The sequence below is a fragment of the Lissotriton vulgaris genome, chromosome 5 (genome assembly GCF_964263255.1).
Source record: "Lissotriton vulgaris chromosome 5, aLisVul1.2, whole genome shotgun sequence".
NCBI lineage: Eukaryota > Metazoa > Chordata > Amphibia > Caudata > Salamandridae > Lissotriton > Lissotriton vulgaris.
In genome coordinates this window covers 350,495,604-350,514,979 of record NC_141693.1, presented here as the reverse complement: position 1 = coordinate 350,514,979, position 19,376 = coordinate 350,495,604, and the positions used below count along the sequence as shown (strand labels likewise).

The following is a 19,376-nucleotide window of genomic DNA, read 5'->3' as shown; positions in this document are numbered from 1 at the left end:
AATGAGGCGGAGTTCGCGATCCGAACATCCCAAAGATGGCGCCAACAAAGGAGATCCTCGATCTGAAGGATAGTAGAAGGCTGATATAGAGCTGAGTCATTGAGCTCGCAGGAGGGCTGCGGACCGCGAGATTCTTGAGGACGACACAGGGTGCAGGTTGCTGAGTTGCGGAAATCGCGGAGGCCCGCCGGACTGGTAGGCGCCGCGGGTGAGCGAAAGAGGAAATCATCGGCTCACCCTGCTTGATGACTGGCTCGTAACCGCAACAGGAGTGCGGGGACTTGCGGAGAGATACGGGACGGTCCCCCTCGGAAGAACGATGCCGCGGGTCTTGTAGACCGGACAGCTGAAAGTGTGATCGGCTGTTTTGGGCTTGGGGGTCGGGACCTGAAAAGGCTGCGCTCTGATGCTGTTAGGCCATATGGGTGGAGCTGGTCTATTGTGAGCAATAATGAAGAGTGTGGTTCCCAAATTAGAGCACTGACACCAGGGCATTGCAACGCGATAGTGGAGTGTGACGGACCTGAGGCTGACTATTGGTGCACAGGGGACCGTAGTGCACATCGAAGTGAGGACAAAACTGCTCAGAGACCTTCCTGGAGATTGTGACAACCAGGGGCCTGGACATTGTAGTGCTGCATCGGGTTCTGGGCATCAGGTACTGGGCGAAGGAAGGAATTGGAGGCCCGGTAAGGGGAACCGTCATTTTGGTAAATACAAGGAAACTGCTTGAAGTGGTGAATGGGGGAGCGTGCGCTGGAGAGGCGTGAAGGGCCCTGTAAAACGGCTGCACAATGGAAGCGGTTGGTTGATGCTGGGCTTAGCCTGTGCTGAGAGCTCCACCTCTGCTGAGCCTGATGTATGTGCCGGGCAGAGGATCAAGGTGGCAAAGTTATTGCTTATGGTGACTTTGACCAGGTGCAGGGGTACCTGACCGGGCTGCGCCTGGCCCTTTTCAGTTGTAGGAGACAGCAGCCCACGGCAAAGGGAACATTTGTGAGGGGGCACACCCCGGATTGGCCGGATACGGAGGGCTCCGCCACCTTGCCAGATGTTAAGGGATCCCAGAGGGCAGGACTAGCTTTGCCTGGGAGAAGTGTGATTGCACCTTTATCCAGCAAGGGAATAGCGTAGATCCGGAGTTGAGCATTGCGGATTCGCCAGGAGGCTAGGGATCATCTGAGGGCAGCCAGTAACGCCATCGGAGTGTCTGGTGTACGTCAGCGGAGTGTAATGGGGAAACCGAGAGGGAAACAGGGGGGTGCGACCCAAGACCCAGAGGAATAGGCGGCGGTACAAGGAAAACAAGACGCTGCTGAATCACCCCCAGGGACCCTGCAGCAACAACAGGTAGGCCAAATCCTGAAAGCCATTACTGAGACCAGGGAGGCCTTACAGCAGGACATTGCGCAGGTGACAACTGGGCTAGGCATCCTCCCTGCAGACCATGTCAAGCTGTCCGATAGAGTGAAACAGACGAAGGCAGCGCTGGAAGTCATGGAACCGGCTGAAAAGAGTCTGGAGGCCACAATGGGGGATGTTGCGATCAGATTGCAGGTGTTGGAACGAAGGACCGAGGATGCGGAAGGGCGTAACCAACGTAATAATATATGCGTTGTGGGGCTGCCGGAAGGAGTAGAAGGAACCAATATTCTGGACTACTTGGAAGACTGGCTAAAAACTGATGTGGCACTGGAGGGGCTATCTTCGATTTTTACACTGGAGAGAGCGCATAGAGTTCCGGCGTGCCCACCAGCCCCTGGTAGGCCACCTTGACCGGTGGTGGCGAGATTGCTACACTACAAGGACAGGGACCTGTTGCTGCACAGAGCTCGAACGGCAGGCCCCTACAAGGTGGAAAATGGCATGGTAACGTTGTTCCCGGACTATACGTATGAAGTACACAATCGTCGCACTTCATTCCTCGCAGTCAAGAAGGAACTGCGGGACGAGGAAATGCAATATGCGTTGATGTTCCCTGCGTGTCTCAAAATCCTACTGGACGGTAATAGGCACTTCAGCGATAGCCCAGAGGAGGCGTGGGCTTGGCTGGAATTGTACTGCGCGGTCACTGGCGATGTAGGGCGCGCCATGGGCCCGACCACTGAAGGGCTGCGCACACGTAGATTGCAATGCATAAGACGGCGTCGTTCTGGCACAAGAGGACCCACAGTTACTCAGACAGATTATGTGTGGGTTATCTGGGATAGTAGGCGGTTGGTCCGTCTTAAGTATCTGTTGTATGGAGACGTCTCCTACAAGGTCTCGGGCATCCCGAGAAATCAGGGACCACGGTTTTATTGAGGGTAGGGTGCTAGACTAGGGTGGGGAGTGACCCCAGGTCACTCCCCACGCTTCTCGACTCCTCTGGGACCCGAGTGCTGCCGATGGTTCGCCGCTGGTGTGCCCCAGGTACTGCATACATTTTTCTTACTGTGCAATAGTTGTTTGGTTTACTGTATTTTAGTTTTATCTTCTGTTATTGTGTATTCTCAGGCGCTCCTTGTGCGCCCCTGCCCTCTGTACCCCCCCGCTCCCTGCCGCTGCTCCTCCGTGGCCCCGCCCCCTTTTTCCTTTCTGTTCCCCTGCCCTCGCCTATTGGCCGCCCTGCTCCTAGCTGCCCCGCCCTCCCATTTCGCCTCTTATGTAGGCCGCGCAGCGGGCGAGCCGCTGGCGTGCCGAATGGGCGCCAAAGGCAAGCCCGTCTGCACCCGTCCACGCCTAGACAGCGCCCAGTGCCAGAACCCCTGGACCCCGCACCCCCCGCAACGCCAGACTGCACTACGACTCCAGCACCCTCCACGCACTCAACACCGAACGAGACTACCCATGCTACCGGGCCACCCTGAAGCGCATCCAAGGACCCTTCGCCTGCCGGAACTGCAGATTCACCAGCATCAAGCCCACCAAACTACCAACCAGAGAACCCAACCACCTCTGCTGCATCCTCCTCAACACTTGCTCCGCTCGCAAACACGCCATAGAACTCTGGGACCTCCTAGACTCTACCACCCCCGGCGTCGCCTTCCTGACGGAGACCTGGCTGACAGCCATCTCAGCACCGGACATCGCCATATCCATCCAACAGGGATACAAGATCTCCAGCAGAGACCGCACCAACGGAGTAGGAGGGGGAATCGCCATCATCCACAAAGACACCATCAGAATCTCGACCAACACCGACGACACCCTCACCTCCGCCGAGCACATGCACTTCCAGATCCACACCGACCCCAACACCACCCTCAGAGAAACACTCATCTACAGACCTCCCGGACCTCGACCACAGTTTAGAGACACCATCGCCGACCTCGTCAGCACCCATGCCCTCGCCTCCACGGACTACATCCTCCTCGGGGACCTGAACTTCCACCTCGAGAACAACAATGATGCCAACTCCACTGCCCTGATCGACAACCTCGCCAACCTCGGACTCAAACAGTGTGTGACGGCACCCACCCACGCCGCTGGACATACGCTGGACCCCATCTTCTCCACCAGCCCCCACGTCTCCTTCAACCAGACCACCGAACCCCACTGGACCGACCACAGATGCGTCCACTTCACCTTCAGGAAACCCACCAGACACCACCACACCCAACAGCTGCCACGCCGCTGCTGGGGCAAGGTCACCAAGGACCAACTGGCTACCACCCTCGCCCTGAGACCTCCCGCCGATCCCACCGACCCAGACACCGCCGCGACCAACCTCAAACAGTGGATCAACAACTGCACCGACACCCTCGCCCCTCTCAAGACCTCCACAACCAACCTCGCCAATAAGAAAGCCCCCTGGTTCACGGAAGACCTCCGGATCTCCAAGCGCATCTGTCGGAAGCTGGAGAAGAAATGGCTCCACGACCGAACACCAGACAGCCACACAGCCCACAAGAGCGCGCCAGCAGACACCACCAACTCATCAGGACCGCCAAGAGGACCACCTTCAAGGACCGCTTAGACAACAATGCACACAACACCAAAGAGCTCTTCAGCATCGTGAAAGAACTCTCCAACCCCAGCTCCAGCACCAACGACATCCCACCTTCACAAGACCTGTGCGACTCCCTGGCTGCCTTCTTTCACCGCGAGATCACCGACATCCTCAACAGCTTCAACTCCAACACCCTCGCACCCACCACCGAGTCCACCACCCCTGCAACTACCACCCGCACCAGCCGCTTGACCGCCTGGTCCAACGTCAGCGACAAAGACACCATGAAAATCATGAACTCCATCCACTCCGGATCCCCAACTGACCCCTGCCCTCACCACATCTTCAACAAAGCCAGCGCAACCATCGCGCCCCACCTCCGAAAAACAATCAACAGTTCCTTCGAGACAGCAACTTTCCCGGAAAGCTGGAAGCACGCCAAGATCAACGGCCTTCTGAAGAAGCCCAAGGCGGACCCCAAGGACCTCAAGAACTTCCGGCCCATCTCCCTGCTCCCGTTCTTAGCAAAAGTGACAGAGAAGATTGTCAACAGACAGCTAACCCGCTACCTCGAAGACAACAACATCCTGGACTCCTCCCAATCCGGTTTTCGCAGCAACCACAGCACCGAGACCGCCCTCATCGCCGCCACTGACGACATCCGGATCCTGATGGACAAAGGAGAAACAGCCGCCCTCATCCTCCTGGACCTATCATCAGCCTTTAAAACAGTCTGCCACCGCACCCTATCAGCACGCCTCCATGAAGCCGGAATTCAAGAGAAGGCCCTGGCCTGGACCACATCCTTCCTCTCCGGCAGAACCCAGAGCGTCCGCCTCCCACCCTTCCGCTCGAAATCCACCGAGATCATCTGCGGCATCCAACAGGGATCCTCCCTCAGCCCGACGCTGTTCAATATCTACATGGTACCGCTCGCCAACGTCACACGACAACATAACCTCAACATCATCTTTGACGCAGACGACACCCAGCTGATCATATCCCTCACCGAAGACCCCCACACCTCCAAAGCCAACCTCCACAGAGGAATGAAGGCCATAGCCGACTGGATGAAGGACAGCAGACTGAAGCTGAACTCAGACAAGACGGACGTCCTCATTCTCGGACCCACCCCATCAGCCTGGGACGTCTCTTGGTGGCCCACATCGCTAGGCACAGCCCCGGAACCCACAGACCACACACGCAACCTGGGGGTCAACCTCCCTTGCCCTTAGGGTTTGTGAGTCCACAGTAGCTACTGGGGACATAGTTGGGTTATTTTGGTTTGGATGGTACCTATAAACCTAGTGCCTGTTCTTGGGGTAGGGAGAGCCAGGGGATGTTGGGGGACTTGTTGGGGAAACGGGTCTACTGGTGTGTCTAAGATAGATGAGTGGCCAGGTACAGGGTTACAGCTACAACATGGGGGCGTCACCCGATGTCAAATATATCACGTGGAATGTGCGGGGGTTACACACAATGCTGAGGCATCATAGGGTGCACGCTTATTTGATGCGTAGGAGAGCACACATAAAGTTCCTTCAGGAAACAAATATTAATTGCTCAGAGGGCCTGGCATTGATGCGTAGATGGCGAGGGCAACTGTTTTACATGACTTATTCAGCTTCCGCCAGGGGGGAGCTGATTTGGGTTAGAACGGGGTCCCTTTTCAGCCGACGCGTCACCTGGTGGACCCAGATGGGAGGTTCGTAGTGGTGGCAGGACGCCTAAATGGAAGGGATGTTACATTAAGTAGTGTGTATGCACACAATGTAGATCAGGCAGCCTTTTTTGGCCCAATTATCCAGTAAATGGGCGCCGTTCCTGACAGACTCGGTGACCATGGGTGGCGATTTTAATACCATAACGGACATTGACCTTGATAGGTCGAACCCTCCATTGCTGGAATCACCCATACATAGAATCACTAAGGTCAGACGGGACTGGCAGGAACGGTGGGGGCTGGTTGACACGTGGCGGGCGCAGCATCCGGGGGAGCGGGACTATTCCTTTTTCTCCGCGCTGCACGAACTTCATGTCCAATTAGACGCAAACTTGTGCTCCCCAGACATACACGCTGGGGTGAGCCATAGTGAATACCTCTTAAGAACGATGTCAGATCATAATCCGTTATTACTCAGGATCCAATGGGCTCAGGAGAGGCCTGCAATCACGGCCTGGATGCTGCGACCGGAAACACTGGAAGACTCTGTCTTTCGTGAGGAGGTTGGGACCGGGTTAGCGCAGTACTTCCTTGACAATGGAGGGATGGCGACATCAACGGCACTTGAATGGAATGCCTTTAAAGTGATGGTGAGGGGGATGTGCATCACTAAAACGGTGAGAGTTCGGAAAGCATTATTGCGAGATGTTGAGCTGGCGGATCAGCAGTTGAGGACGGCAAAGAGGGCGCGCCCTTGAGAACCCAACAGGTCAGGGAGAGGTTTTAGACGCGAAGGAAGCAGTGGCGGCGCAGTTAGAGAGATTACGGTACTTTGACCACAAGAAATATTTGGCACGTGCTCATGCGGAGCGAGATAAGGCTGGCACGTTGCTTGCCTGGCTGGCTAACCCGGCTCCTCGGGGTACTCCAATCCTCGTATTGACCTCTCCAACACCAGTCTACACCCAGCAGGGGATTAACTTGCTATTTTTTGATTATTATAGTGAGTTATATAAGAGCAAACTAAGGGTTACTGAGGATGCCATGGGGGAGTTCCTGGCGGACATCGCATTGCCGCATTTAGATAAGGCGCAGGCGGACCGACTTGGACAGGAGATCACGCTGGGGAAGTCAGAAGCGCGGTTAAGCACATGGCGCGTAACAAAACGCCAGGTGAGGACGGGCTACCCATAGATTTTTATTCAGCCTATATTGAGGTCCTAGCCCCTAAACTGACGGTGGTTTACAAGGAGGCAAGGGATACAGGAATGTTGTCTGCCTCCCCATGAGAGGCTATTATTGTCCTGTTACTGAAACCGGGGAAAGATGCTTCAGACATGACTGCTTATCGTCCTTTATCCATGCTCACGTCAGATTATAAAATCTTGAGCCGTATTCTTGCGACCTAGCTCCCTCCGTATATGGGCAGTTGGTTCACCGCAATCAGTCGGGTTTTAATCTGAACCCGAACACGGCCATCAATGTGCGATGCTTATTGAGAATAATGGGAGAGGAATATGGTATGGCCGCAACAGCAGCTATTTTATCAGTGGATATCGAAAAGGCGTTCGATAGCCTGGAATGGCCATATCTGTTCCACATTATGCAGGCGTTTGGCCTTGGAGACGCGTTTGTGGGGTGGACCAGACTTCTTTACAGTTCAGCGACAGCCCGGGTTTGGACGGAGAGTGTGGTTTCCTCCTCCTGCCGGGTGGGACCTGGGACGCATCAGGGATGCCCGCTGTCTCCTCTGTTATTTGCGCTGGCAATTGAACAGTTACAGCATATGGTAGATCGGGCGGAGTTACCCTGGATTAGACCACCACAGAGTTGAGCAGCACATTTCGCTCTATGCTGATGACCTGCTTATGTCCTTGGCTGATACCAGGGAGGCGCTGGAGGGAGCGACGGCATTGCTCTGCGAATTTGGTAGGGTTTCTGGTCTAAGAGTGAATTGGGCAAAGACTTGCTTGTTCCCAGTGACTCCAGCAGAGGTTGGTGTGTCCCATGTCAGAAGTATTCGATGGGAGCCCACTGTCTACCTTATCTTGGAACTAATATATATCACTCACCGGAAGATCTGTTGGAAGGGAAAATAGGTAGGTCTGTGCCAGGACTTATGGGTAATTTCGCTTTCTGGAGCACGTTGCCGCTCTCGGTGACGGGCTGGGTAGCCTTATTGAAGATGATGGCCCTTCCCTGATTTCTGTATTATTTTAGGACACTGCCGATATGGTTCCCGGGATCCGTTTTTCGGCAGCTCCATTCCATGAACGGAGGTTTTTTTATGGGGGACTGGTAGGAGGCGGGTGGCCCTCACTACGATGATGCGATTGAGGGCCGAGGGAGGGCTAGCATTCCCGGCTTTGAGCTCTATTACTTGGCTGCCCAACTGCAGTGGCTTACCCAAGCGACTGCGTTAGAATTCAGGGGCCCTGCTGACCCTGAGGGGCGGTGGATTACGCGTCATGTGTTATCATTTATAGCACTTCAGCAAAGATTGTGCCGTAAGTCGCTTACTAATGAGGAGCGGACATTGCTACTATGCTGGAATCAAAGTCAGCAAATAACGGGAGCTGCTCGTCCTTAAGCCCCGGAGATACCTCTGGGCATGTGCACAGCCCTCCTCATGGGGGAGACTGGACGGCACTGGCTGAGTGGGAGGGTCTGGGAGTACAAGTATTGGGGGATCTATATGAAGATGGAGTCCTGTTACCCTATCAAGCGCTGCAAGATAGATATGATCTCCATCGAGGAGATTAATTATTACACTCAGCCCTGGTTACAGCAATTCAGAGGCACTGGAGGGAGGGGCTCTCAGAACCTCGGACGATGATGGTGTCAGTATGTAGTAATGGCAGCAGGGACCTAGAAAGCGGTTACGTGCCTGTATCGCCGCATGGTAGAGGAGGGAACGGAACCCCTGGGAGTACAAAGGAAATGGGAGGCGGACCTGGGCAGAGAGATACCTGAGATAGCATGGGCACACATAGTCAAGAGGATGTGGAAGAGCACAAGAAACGCCAGGTTTCAGTTGGTAAATTTTTTCATATTGCATAAGGCGTATCTTACCCCTGCTAAGATTAAACAATATTTTGGCGTAGGTACGGCCCAGTGTCCACGCTGTACACTTGTAGGGGCGGAGTTCTTACATATAATATGGGGTTGTCCTCAACTGGGAACGTTCTGGGAGGAGGTGGTGGACCTGCTCTGCGAAGTTACGGAGCGACAAATAGAAGCTGACATGGCACATGTTTATGACATTGGTTCCCACACACACCCAAAACGAAGGTAACAAGCACGTTTTTAGATTTGGGGTTGCTGTTAGCTAAGAGGGATATCACCACCCACTGGAAATCGAGGGGAGGGCCTAGTTTTAAGAGGTGGAAAACAGAGCTAGCTAACTGGGCACCGAGTGAAAGCACAGTGCGGCTTCAGCAGGCTAAGCGGATTAATAATGATAGAGCACTGGAGATTGCAAGGGCATGGGAGGCCTGGGTTCAGTCCTTGTGCACGCAGGAGGATGAGACGACTTCAACGAGATCTTGAGAGGGTGACTGGGGTCATACCAGATATGTTAGGATGATGCGAAACCCCTGGCATAGACGCGTCACGAAACCATAGTACCGCGAGTGTGCCTACAATTTCAGGTGAATGGTACCAGTATTACTCTGCATAGAATGTTAAGAAGGAGGTGGCCTGCTGAAGTATTGGGTTTGGATGATCAAGACACACCGGTGGGGGTGGGGGGAATGGGTTTAGTTAATTGTTATTTTGGGTGGCCAATGGAGAATGTTCCCCTCTGGGAGCTAATAATCGTTAAGTTTATGTCCTTTAATGGTGGGTTGCTATTCAGTGAGAGAATAAAGAAACAATCTGATGAGCATACGTGCGTAAAGTAATATACTATGGGCCTCATTTATGAGGCCTTGCGTCAGTTTTGCGCTGCGGATGCGTCACTTTTTGTGACGCATCTGCGGTGTAAAACATGCGCCTTGTTGCGCCATATTTAAAAAGTGACGCATCTAGGTAGATGCGTCACTTTTTAAACCCCTGCGCCACATTATACCTGCGTCAGGTATAATGTATGCAGAGGGGGCGTCCCCCCGCAAAAAGCCTCGTAATAGTGACGCAGTGAAATCTATGAGATTTCACTGCGTCACTTTTAGGATGCGGTTGCGTCAAAATCTTGCGCCTGCCTCACAGCAGGCGTAAGACTGACGCAAGCCCTTTCACATGGGGCTTTCCCCATGTGAAAGGACGCATTGCTGGAGATGCGTCACTTTTGTGACACACTCCAGCAATGCGTCACTTTTGCGCTTACAGATGCGTCAGAAATACTGACGTATCTGTAAGTCCTTGCGACATGATGCGTCATACATTAAATATGACGCATCATTGGTGTCGCAAGGAGTGCGCAGTGAAAAGTGACGCATCGCTGTTTTCACGCAGCGATGCGTCACTTTTCATAAATGAGGCCCTATGCTGTTAGGGACCATGAGACTCCTAGTTACAGGCATATTGGAGATGGAGGACATCGAATGCAAGTAGTAAAACAATGGTTGTATGTAGATGTGTATAAAAGCAATAAAACATTTTTTTTAAAACAACCCTCAACAACTTCAACACTTTCAAACCCCTCACGACCTGCTCTACACTACCTGCCCCACTGACATATTGTCTATTCTAAACAGAGCCTTCTTGTGCACTAACTGGTCTCCCCACTGTGTCACAGCTACTAGCAGGGGAAAAAAAATCCAAAAAGACAATGCTCTGGCCACTATGTTTCCATGCATGTGGCCACTCCTCTGCACACTATTGCCCCTCCAGTATAGGTCAAAAACAAAACCTCCTGAAGCATATAAAATAATCTGTACATGCCAGTCCACTTCTGTGAACTATGCTAAGTGAATCCGTATAAAAGAGTGTGGAAAAACTCTCCACCTCCTCAGATCCCCTTTAACCCGCACTGACAGACGCACGTGATGGTGCTGCCAGGGTAGCCCCGAAAGAGCTAACCCCAGCCTCCTGCAAAAGGCCCTACCTGCTCTCACTACTTTGCATGTGGAATTCAGAAATCCTTTTATCTTCAGGCAACCTCACTTCCATTACTCCAGAATCGATTTAGATTCCAAGAAATTAAATCACTGAGGTGGGACCCACTGTCTTTTCTGGTGCCAAGGGCACCTTGAGGTCCCACATGAGCTCATTGAAACTTGACAGCAAACACTGACATTCCATGGAACCAGGTTCCCCATGAAAAATAAATCATCTAAGTAATATGTCATATGCTCATGGCCTGTGCAAATGATAAACAGGATTGCAAGAAGATGCTGAAGCACTCAAACAGGCCACAAGATATAGAGCTGCCCATGGTAGCCCTAGCAAGTTTCCTCATAGATTGCCTGGCCTTTACCGGTTCCCTCCACCCCTCTTCGGGTGGGGCGCCTGTGAAAGGACCAATCAACTATCAGCAAGCCACTCACTGTAAAAATAGTTTTTTTACCAAACTTGGAAGGCCCCATTGAATGCTAACAAAGGTCAATATCAATTTAACCCCAATGTGCCTCTAGGTCATATGGTCATATGGTCCTTGAACTCCTCATCACACTGGATCCATGCACAGCCACCATAATTTATTTGCGCTTCTCTAATGGCATCCATGTATTTGACCGTCCTCTCCGCATAATATTTGCACTAAACACTAGTATAAATGAGGAACGCTGCTGTCCAATTCTCATTATTGACCAGCACCTTCAGCCGCTTGGACAGATCAGATTTCTCCTGTTTAGTCCCTTCTTTGACCTTAGCTCCCTGTGTAGCAGCTTCATCATTTCAATGTATTCCCGTTCCATATCTTCTCTTTAGTGGATGCCATGAGGTGAGCCCCCAATGGCTACGACATCCCCCTAAAAGGCAGGTTCTTAATTTTAAACTCTTTACTCACCGGCATCTTTGACTCCCCTCCATTCTTTACCTTGCCATCCTTCTCCTTAATGGCTTACTCAGACTAGGCAGTCCCTTTCCAAGATGACCCCTGCTGTTCCATACCTGACTCTGTCAAACCTGCACAGCTAGGCACTCCATTCCTGCATGTCCTATCCCCTCTGAATCAAATGTGCCCATAGTGTGCTCGTCCGTTGGGGGTTGCATTCCTTCCTGTTGCACCACTGAGGCAACACAAGACCTTCTTGAAGTGATGATCTTGTTTTTCAACTCTGCAGTGCAGCTAGTGGGTATAGAAAAAGCAGATACAACTCACACTTATGGAGTGTACCATTTACTGGGACATGAATAATGGGTACATAAATCACATGTGGAAATCAACTGGCCTGCATCTATGATCACTGTAGCGAGGGGCTACTCACTCTGACAGTTTGTTGAGACAAACTCACACATAGTCTGCTATATAGGTAGCCTAAATACAACTGGTCCATTAACTGTAAACACATCTGATCTGAGGAATTAAGTGATAACGACTCTCAGGTCTGAGGTTTGGTAGATTTTGCTAACCCACTTCAGGCGGTAACATGACAGAGTGCAGCCACCCTGGTTCACTGCATCCTCGTGTAGAACCCCTGGGATACATGGCAACCAATTTGTTACCATCTGAGCGCACTCTTAAGATGTCGCCATGCAGTTCCACCCCCTTCTTCAGACTGTCTCTCTCCTCCTAGTGATTGTGGTCGCTGTTGTCACTTTCCATACTGTTTTCAAATAATTTAGACCATTTCAATTTCTTCTTTTTTTCTGTTTCTTTTCAAATTTGTCTATCTCTCTTTCTAATTTACTTCCCCACTCCCTCTAAGTGCTCCTCTGACTGATAATATCCCCCTCATTCTCATATTGTCTCTTCAGCTATTTCTTCCACTGTCTCTTCCATTCTGAGGTTTCTGTTTCTTTCCAGATTCCCTTTTCTCTTTTTCTTTTCTTACCTATACTGCCCTTTGCCACCTCCTCCACCTTCTTGTTGATGCACAATATTTGTTGCCATTCAAACTTGCATCCTTACCTATATCTCTCTTGGTTCTTCAGGGAAAGCTGTACCGTGGTTTTGTGGATTGCTTCCTGAAGATCTCAAAAACAGAAGGCTTCTTGGCGCTGTACAAGGGGATCGTGGCTGCTTATGTGCGCCTAGGGCCCCACACCATCCTCAGTCTGCTCTTCTGGGATGAACTGCGGAAGCTTACGTACCACTACCAGCACCATGGAAGTTAACACCGATGAGCGATCTTCCCCGGCCATGGCCTCCGAGGGACAAGTGCTTTCAGCCTCTTGGTTGAACCAGGACACACCTGAAATGGGCTGTAAGGATGCTGCTTTTGGGACAGAGGCACACATCATTTAAACAGAATTGGGGTAGCACAAAATCTATTTCTGGCCAGTTACCTCCACTCCAATTCTCACGTCTCCCCCTTTTAATCAGGAAAATTGGTTTAGTATTCTAATGCTGTTTTATAGAAAGGTTTTGGCGGGGAAGGGTGCAGAAATTGTCTTATGTTCATCACCTAGTGTGAGCAAAAGATCCGCCCTCCTTGGAGAGTGGATCCTGTGGGAAAGAGTTCGCTGTTCCTGTATTTGGAGACTCCATATTTAGGAGTACCATGAAAGATTTTAAACTTTATTTGCTACGTTTGATTTAATGCAATGGTAAGTGATTATTATAATCAGAACTGCTTCACAGGAGTGAGTTTTATGAACTGATCAACCAAACTGAAATGTGTGTAGCCCATCGTATTTGAGAAACTGAAGTCTCTCATTGATTACAGCCTTTTTCAGTCCTGTGAAGCCACTACTTCTCAGGCTGGCTTGGGGGTTGATCCTGAAAACTGGACCAGAGAAAATCTCAGGGCACTATAAGTGGAACCGCATATGGTTCTTGAAGATGAGAAATGTATGTAATGGACAATGAGGTAAAATTGTGCTTTTTTGACAATGCTGAATATATTCTCAGTGTGAAAACTCTGGCTGAAGACTCCAGCAAAGAAGAACTTAATAACAGAAAAGACAAGAACCTGTATGTGAGTCTAGTGGTAGCATGTGAAAATGCTGTCTGTAAAGCGTAGATTCTATAAGGTAGGGTACATCCATCGCTACCTTAACAAAGTACCACCCTACAAACATTTCAACTGATCTATTCCCACTATCAAACACTTAATGCCACTTATCCTGGGTGTGAAGATAGCATACATTAATTCATTACAGTATGTGGAAAGTGTATTTGGTTGGATGTGGGAATGTTTGGTTGAAAGATATTTATGTAAGGTTGTGATTTTAGCAGTCCATGTTTTGCATCTATACTTTTTGCAAAACATGTTTTTTCAGCCTTTGTTTTCACAGGACTTGATCTAGCAGTTGACAAGGGAAACATATATGACCAACCAGAAGGTTAGTGTTTTGAAAATACTGACCATTTTGTCTCGGTGAAACCTGTGACTGGAAACCCCAGGAAGGAAAAGTTACTTATCTGTAATCCTAGTTGCTTTCAGGAGAATTCTCATTAATAGCCATAAGCACTGAATTGTCCTGCTCATGCGTGGGACCTCGGGCTCCATGTATAAATGTGACCAAGAAGAATCATGTCAAATGCTGCGACACCTGTGCCTCAGATGTCTCATGACTGCAGAGTTACTGTGCTGACCCGCTGTTGGTGGCACAGTGAAACAGATGACCGTTTCAGTGGGTACCACTCGGAAGGGTTAATCACTATTATCACAGGCAGATTGTGTGAACTATAATTCAGTTGTGGGGAGGAATACTAGAGAAACTTGCAGGTTAGGGTTGGGGCAGGCTGCTGTCTTTATACATTTGGGCTAAACTTCTGTGGGGCCTATATCACCTGTTTATGGAGAGACATCTTATTGTAAGAAAGCTTATGATAAAAAGAACAATTTAGCAAATAAATATTGTGACAGTGCCCTGGAGGCTGTGATTAGTTAACTGTGTGTTGATACTTAAGTACAGGGTTGCAGCTGCTCAATTTAACAATAAATATATTTATTTTGTCTGATAGTTGTTATTTCTTCAGCTGTTTATGTTTCATGTACAGAGTTTGCCTTTGGGAGAAGTGAATTAGGATGGATTACTGGATGACATTGTGCTCAGTGTACCATGATGTCTTAGAATCAATTCATTCAAGTGTATCAAGTGAGCATAATTTTGATAGGGTTACTCTACTGCAGAGTGCAAAATCAACACTTTTCCTATTATATTGTGCCAAATGTACACACGTTCTATTGTCTGTGCATCTTAGAATCCTAAATTTAAAGATTTTCCTTATGCTTACAGCTTAATAGTGTTCTGAATCTAAAACATGTTCAACGAATTATTGCTTTATGGTATGCGTTGTGTACATCACTTGCATATGTTTACTGCATTTAAGTCTCCCAAGTGCACACCCTTGCCAAAAGATTGCTGCATAGTAAGCTGGATCTGTATCATTCCTGTTTCAGGGTCTTGTCTTGCTTCCAAAATGTCCATGGCTTCCCGCGTTCTGTTTGTGTTCACTCTTCTGAAGCTGGAAGCTTGGAAGGGTCAAGGGAAATACCAGGGTGCAGCAGCATTATTACTGAGGTTACTGCACTGGTATAAATATAAACATTATATCACCATTGGGCAAAGTGGGCTAGGTAGGAATGCCCAAAGGTAGAATGATGCTCATGAAAGCAGTGGGCTTAATGGTGCTATACTGAAATGAGGAGAACAGAAAAAGTAAGACTAAGAAGCTGATATTTAGCTGAGTTAGAAAGGCAAGAGAGACCGTAGAGCGGACGAAGGGTGCACAGAAGGAGAATAAGTAAACAAAGAAGCAGATATTAAGAAGGAAGAACCTTGGGAGCCTTAGCGTTTGCAGGCTGGGAGTTATTTACCCGTCATGGTGACCCCTTGAGAAGGTTTGGCCAGATTATGTAAATTTGTTTTTTGTAAATACATTTTTATTCGCACTTTTAAATAACACAGCAGTGCACACCCCACCCCTCCTGCTGCCTGCCACCCTCCATCTTGCACTAGTACAGCAAAATCTTCAGAGAGACCTGTATCAGCCCGTCAGATTCTGCATCGCTTCTCAGTCTGTTATAGCCCCACTATTTACTTCACACCCAGGCATGTTTCTGTGGACAACTTCGCACCCTGTAGATGGTCTCTTCCAACTTGGAGCACCAGTCCATTGTCCTCTCCATTCAGAGATTGTAGGTGGAGTCAGGGGACTCCATTTCTGCATGATGTCGTGCGTGGCCAGGACCGATGCAACACACATCAACCTCTGCTCACCCCTGTTCCCCACCTATATCTGCCAGGATCCCTTGGAGACCTACTCTGGGCATGAGGTCAGTGTGTCTCTCCAGCACCCGTGCAAGTGTTCTAGCTATGCATTCCCAAAATGTCACAATATGACGGCATTGTCAAACCACGTGCAAGAAATCCGCATCAAAGTGGGTGTACCAGAAATATTTGGTCCAGAAGTCTTCCCGCCTGCCAAAGGTAGCGAAGGTCAGGTATGCTGTTCGGAGATAACTTAGTTGAATAAATCACAGCCTGGAAGGTATAACAGTCTCTCGTAGGCCCATAAGTGCATCGTGCCAGTTGCATCATCTCCAACCCAGCCCTCCGATTTTTGCTTCGTTGGCCCAAGCTTATCTGGGGCATCGTGTATGAGGGGTTGGTATATTTTGGTCCTGCTGCCATGGCCAATGCTGCCCATCAGCAAGCGTGCCTCAGGTGAGATGTACTCAGAGAGATCTGTACGGTCTGAGCAGTGAGTGGCCAGTGCATGTGGGACCTGAAGGTATTTGTGAAACTCTGTATGTCGAAGTTGGAAATGTGTCTGCAATTCAGCAAAGGGCTTCATGTGAGTGCCGCTCCACAATGGGGCGTGTTCCCCACTATAGGCTGGATCGCTCCAACCCCAAGTCATCCAATCATTAATGGCCTGGAGATGGTTGCCCGTTGGCTTCAGAATTCAATTTAAGGCCCTCATCACGATCTTCAAAATCTTCAAACAGGGAAGTCCCACTCTTCTACAAAATCTCATCAGCCCCTACGTTCCTGGGCGCGACCAGCGTTCCTCTAACCAGCTCCTCTTGAGTGTTCCCCGTGCAAAGCTTTGCCGCATTGGAGGTCGCTCCTTCAGGGTCCTGGGACCCAAGCTTTGGAATGCCCTGCCCCTTCACATCCGTTCCCTAGACAGCCTTCCTACTTTCCGAAAAGCCATCAAGACCCTCCTATTTCCCTCCGGTTAGCTCTTCACTCCACCCCCCTTCCCCTTCCTGGTAGGTTCTGTGACTCCTCTCAGCGCTGGGACGCCCCTTTGCTGGGGCAGCTGTCGCGCTTTACCAAACCCAGAATAGAATAGAATGTGATGCCCAGTAACAGAGTTTGACATCGGCCAGCCCCATTTCCCCATCCAATGTCGAGCAACAGCATTTATCCCAGGTGATGCGTGGCCATCACCCCGCCATAAGAGAGACCGGATGAGTGCATTAAGTTGTTTGAACCAAGTATTGTGGATTGGGACTAATCTTGATTCAAGTCGCCTCAATTTTAGAGTTCTATTTCCTCCTCTTTCATTTTTAGAGACTGTCGCTACACCAAAGTACTTGATATCTTGCCAGTTCTTATTCAGATGAGTGCATAGATGTTTAGCGATTGCATAATTCATGCCTCCATTTTGGATTACTCTTATATTTTCTAAGATACCTTTCTTTAGGGTGTAGCAGGGATTTCTGCTCATATACAGAACTGTGCATAGAGACTTGGAACCTCAGTGAATTAGGGTGTGCCAAAACTCACCTCAGCATCCAAAATCCCCTACCAGACTAGCTATCAGTGTCTCATTGGTACTTACAAAACCCCAATGATTTAGACAACCCAGAACATGGACTTAGAACACCTCAGGTAACGTGGAACACATGAACACTCTTTCGTTATACTAGCATATCAATCCAGAGCGAGGAGTTAATGAGGACACATGTGAGTTTGAAATGTTTATTTCTAATGCAGTGTTCTCAAACGCAGTATCTTAGCTAGTACAAGCAAACATATTATAAGGAACAAGGTTAACAGCATGGTTACTATTCCATAAAATACAAAGGGTGAAAGCATGTTAAAATGCGAAAGGATACAGGTCTGAATAGAACCTCTGTTTACCCTCCCTAGCTAGTATATTAAATTATATCTACAGAAGGTCTATTTGCGTTTAGAAGGGCGGGCCCATACCTTTTGGTTCAGCAGAAATGGCTCACATCATCTCCTGCACCAACTCTCTGCATACGGATATTCATCAAGTGTGTGTCTCCTGCTTTACTCGGTGCATTTTCAATCGCACCTAAACCCAAAGTTGGCCACAGCTGCATCCATATTATGTCTACTCTGTGCGCTGATCAATCCAAACAATAAGCGCTGTGTTGAAACAACCTTGAGGGCCTCGGCACTCACTGTACAGACATAGCTTACCGAGCAAAGCTGATATTATAAGCAAACATGTTATTCTTGTGTAAAACAATATACCTAACTAGGCGAAAAGCTGTAATAACAAAATGTGTCGTGTGCAGAGGCAGCAGAAAAGGAAAAATGGCGTTTAAACTTCTAACCAGCACATGCTAACTTAACACAGTGCAAAGGTGAAACCAATACACAAGACACCCTCCCTTTGATCCGAGCACTGATAGGACAAGTATGAAGGGACAAATTTAGGAACGCAGAGTTCAAGTTCGATAGTTCAAACACAAGTCTTTAATTTGGCACTTAAAAAATCTAAGAGAAAAAAATATATATAATAGTTGTGAAAAAACTCAGTATTGGACATTGATAAAGTGAATAGGCAAGCCTTTCAAAAATTTCTGAGAATCCCAAAAAACAATCCAACGAGATGTTAAGTTAAAAAAGAAACGAGACTGCAAATACAGTTCATCCTAATAATGAATATGCAAAATATGCAGCAACAGCCTCCAACAGGAAGTCACTGTTATCATCTGAAAACAGATCAGTCATCCAATTTAACAAAGGGAAAGAACATACATGCTCTTCGATTACCGGAGCCTCTTGCACCATCAGAGGACAACTCGGTGGGATCTCGAGGAAACTGTGAGCCAAGAAATCTTGCGCCGCTGCGTACACATTCCAACGACCCAGTATACCATGCATCGCTGCAAAGGCCATAATCCTTCCGTCAGAACAAATCACTTCATGAGTAACTAAGGGACACATAAATTGATTATAATCCTCATCGGGAGAGACCGTATTGCAGAGACACAAATCCAGGGCCCATTCGAAGTCGCAACTCAGGCAATGGAAAACAGGCTGAACGCATGTAAAGTAGGAAAATCGAAACGATAATCCATATGTATGTATGTATGTATAGGCATTTATATAGCGCACTACTTACCCGTAGGGTCCCAAGGCGCTTAGACCGCTGCAAAACCCTTCCTGGCTTCCCTGAGAGATGGTCCCTTAATGGGTATCTCCAGGGTGAGACCAGGCATCCCCGGCGGTCTGGTGGGGCCGTTAGTGAAGATGAGGCAAGCTAATGCCCAGAGTTGCAGAGTGTGATCGCTGATCAGAGTGGGCACCGAGGCGAGAGAATTATCAAGTCCGCTGACCCTGGTCCAGAAACCTGCCGCGCCGGGAATCGAACCCTGGTCCCGGGCCGTCCTCTGCTCTCGGGTCTGCCGCCTCTAACCAGTGAGCCACACTACTTCACAAGCTGCACTCAGTGTCGCAAGAGGCAGCGCACCATAGTACTCAAGCATCCGGGCGCGAAGGAGCCCTAGCCGAGACAGCCCG

At 49.4% G+C, this 19,376-nt stretch overlaps 1 protein-coding gene across 1 annotated transcript in view; it reads left to right on the top strand.

Annotated features, from left to right (window-relative positions):
• SLC25A34 (solute carrier family 25 member 34) overlaps positions 1 to 14,601 on the top strand; it is a 103,951-nt gene extending 89,350 nt beyond the window's left edge. The window contains exon 5 of the mRNA XM_086921616.1: positions 12,630 to 14,601. Coding sequence (XP_086777742.1) covers positions 12,630 to 12,812 — 183 coding nt within the window. The 3' untranslated portion in view covers positions 12,813 to 14,601. The remainder of the gene's footprint in view (positions 1 to 12,629) is intronic.
• Positions 14,602 to 19,376: the final 4,775 nt, after the last annotated feature.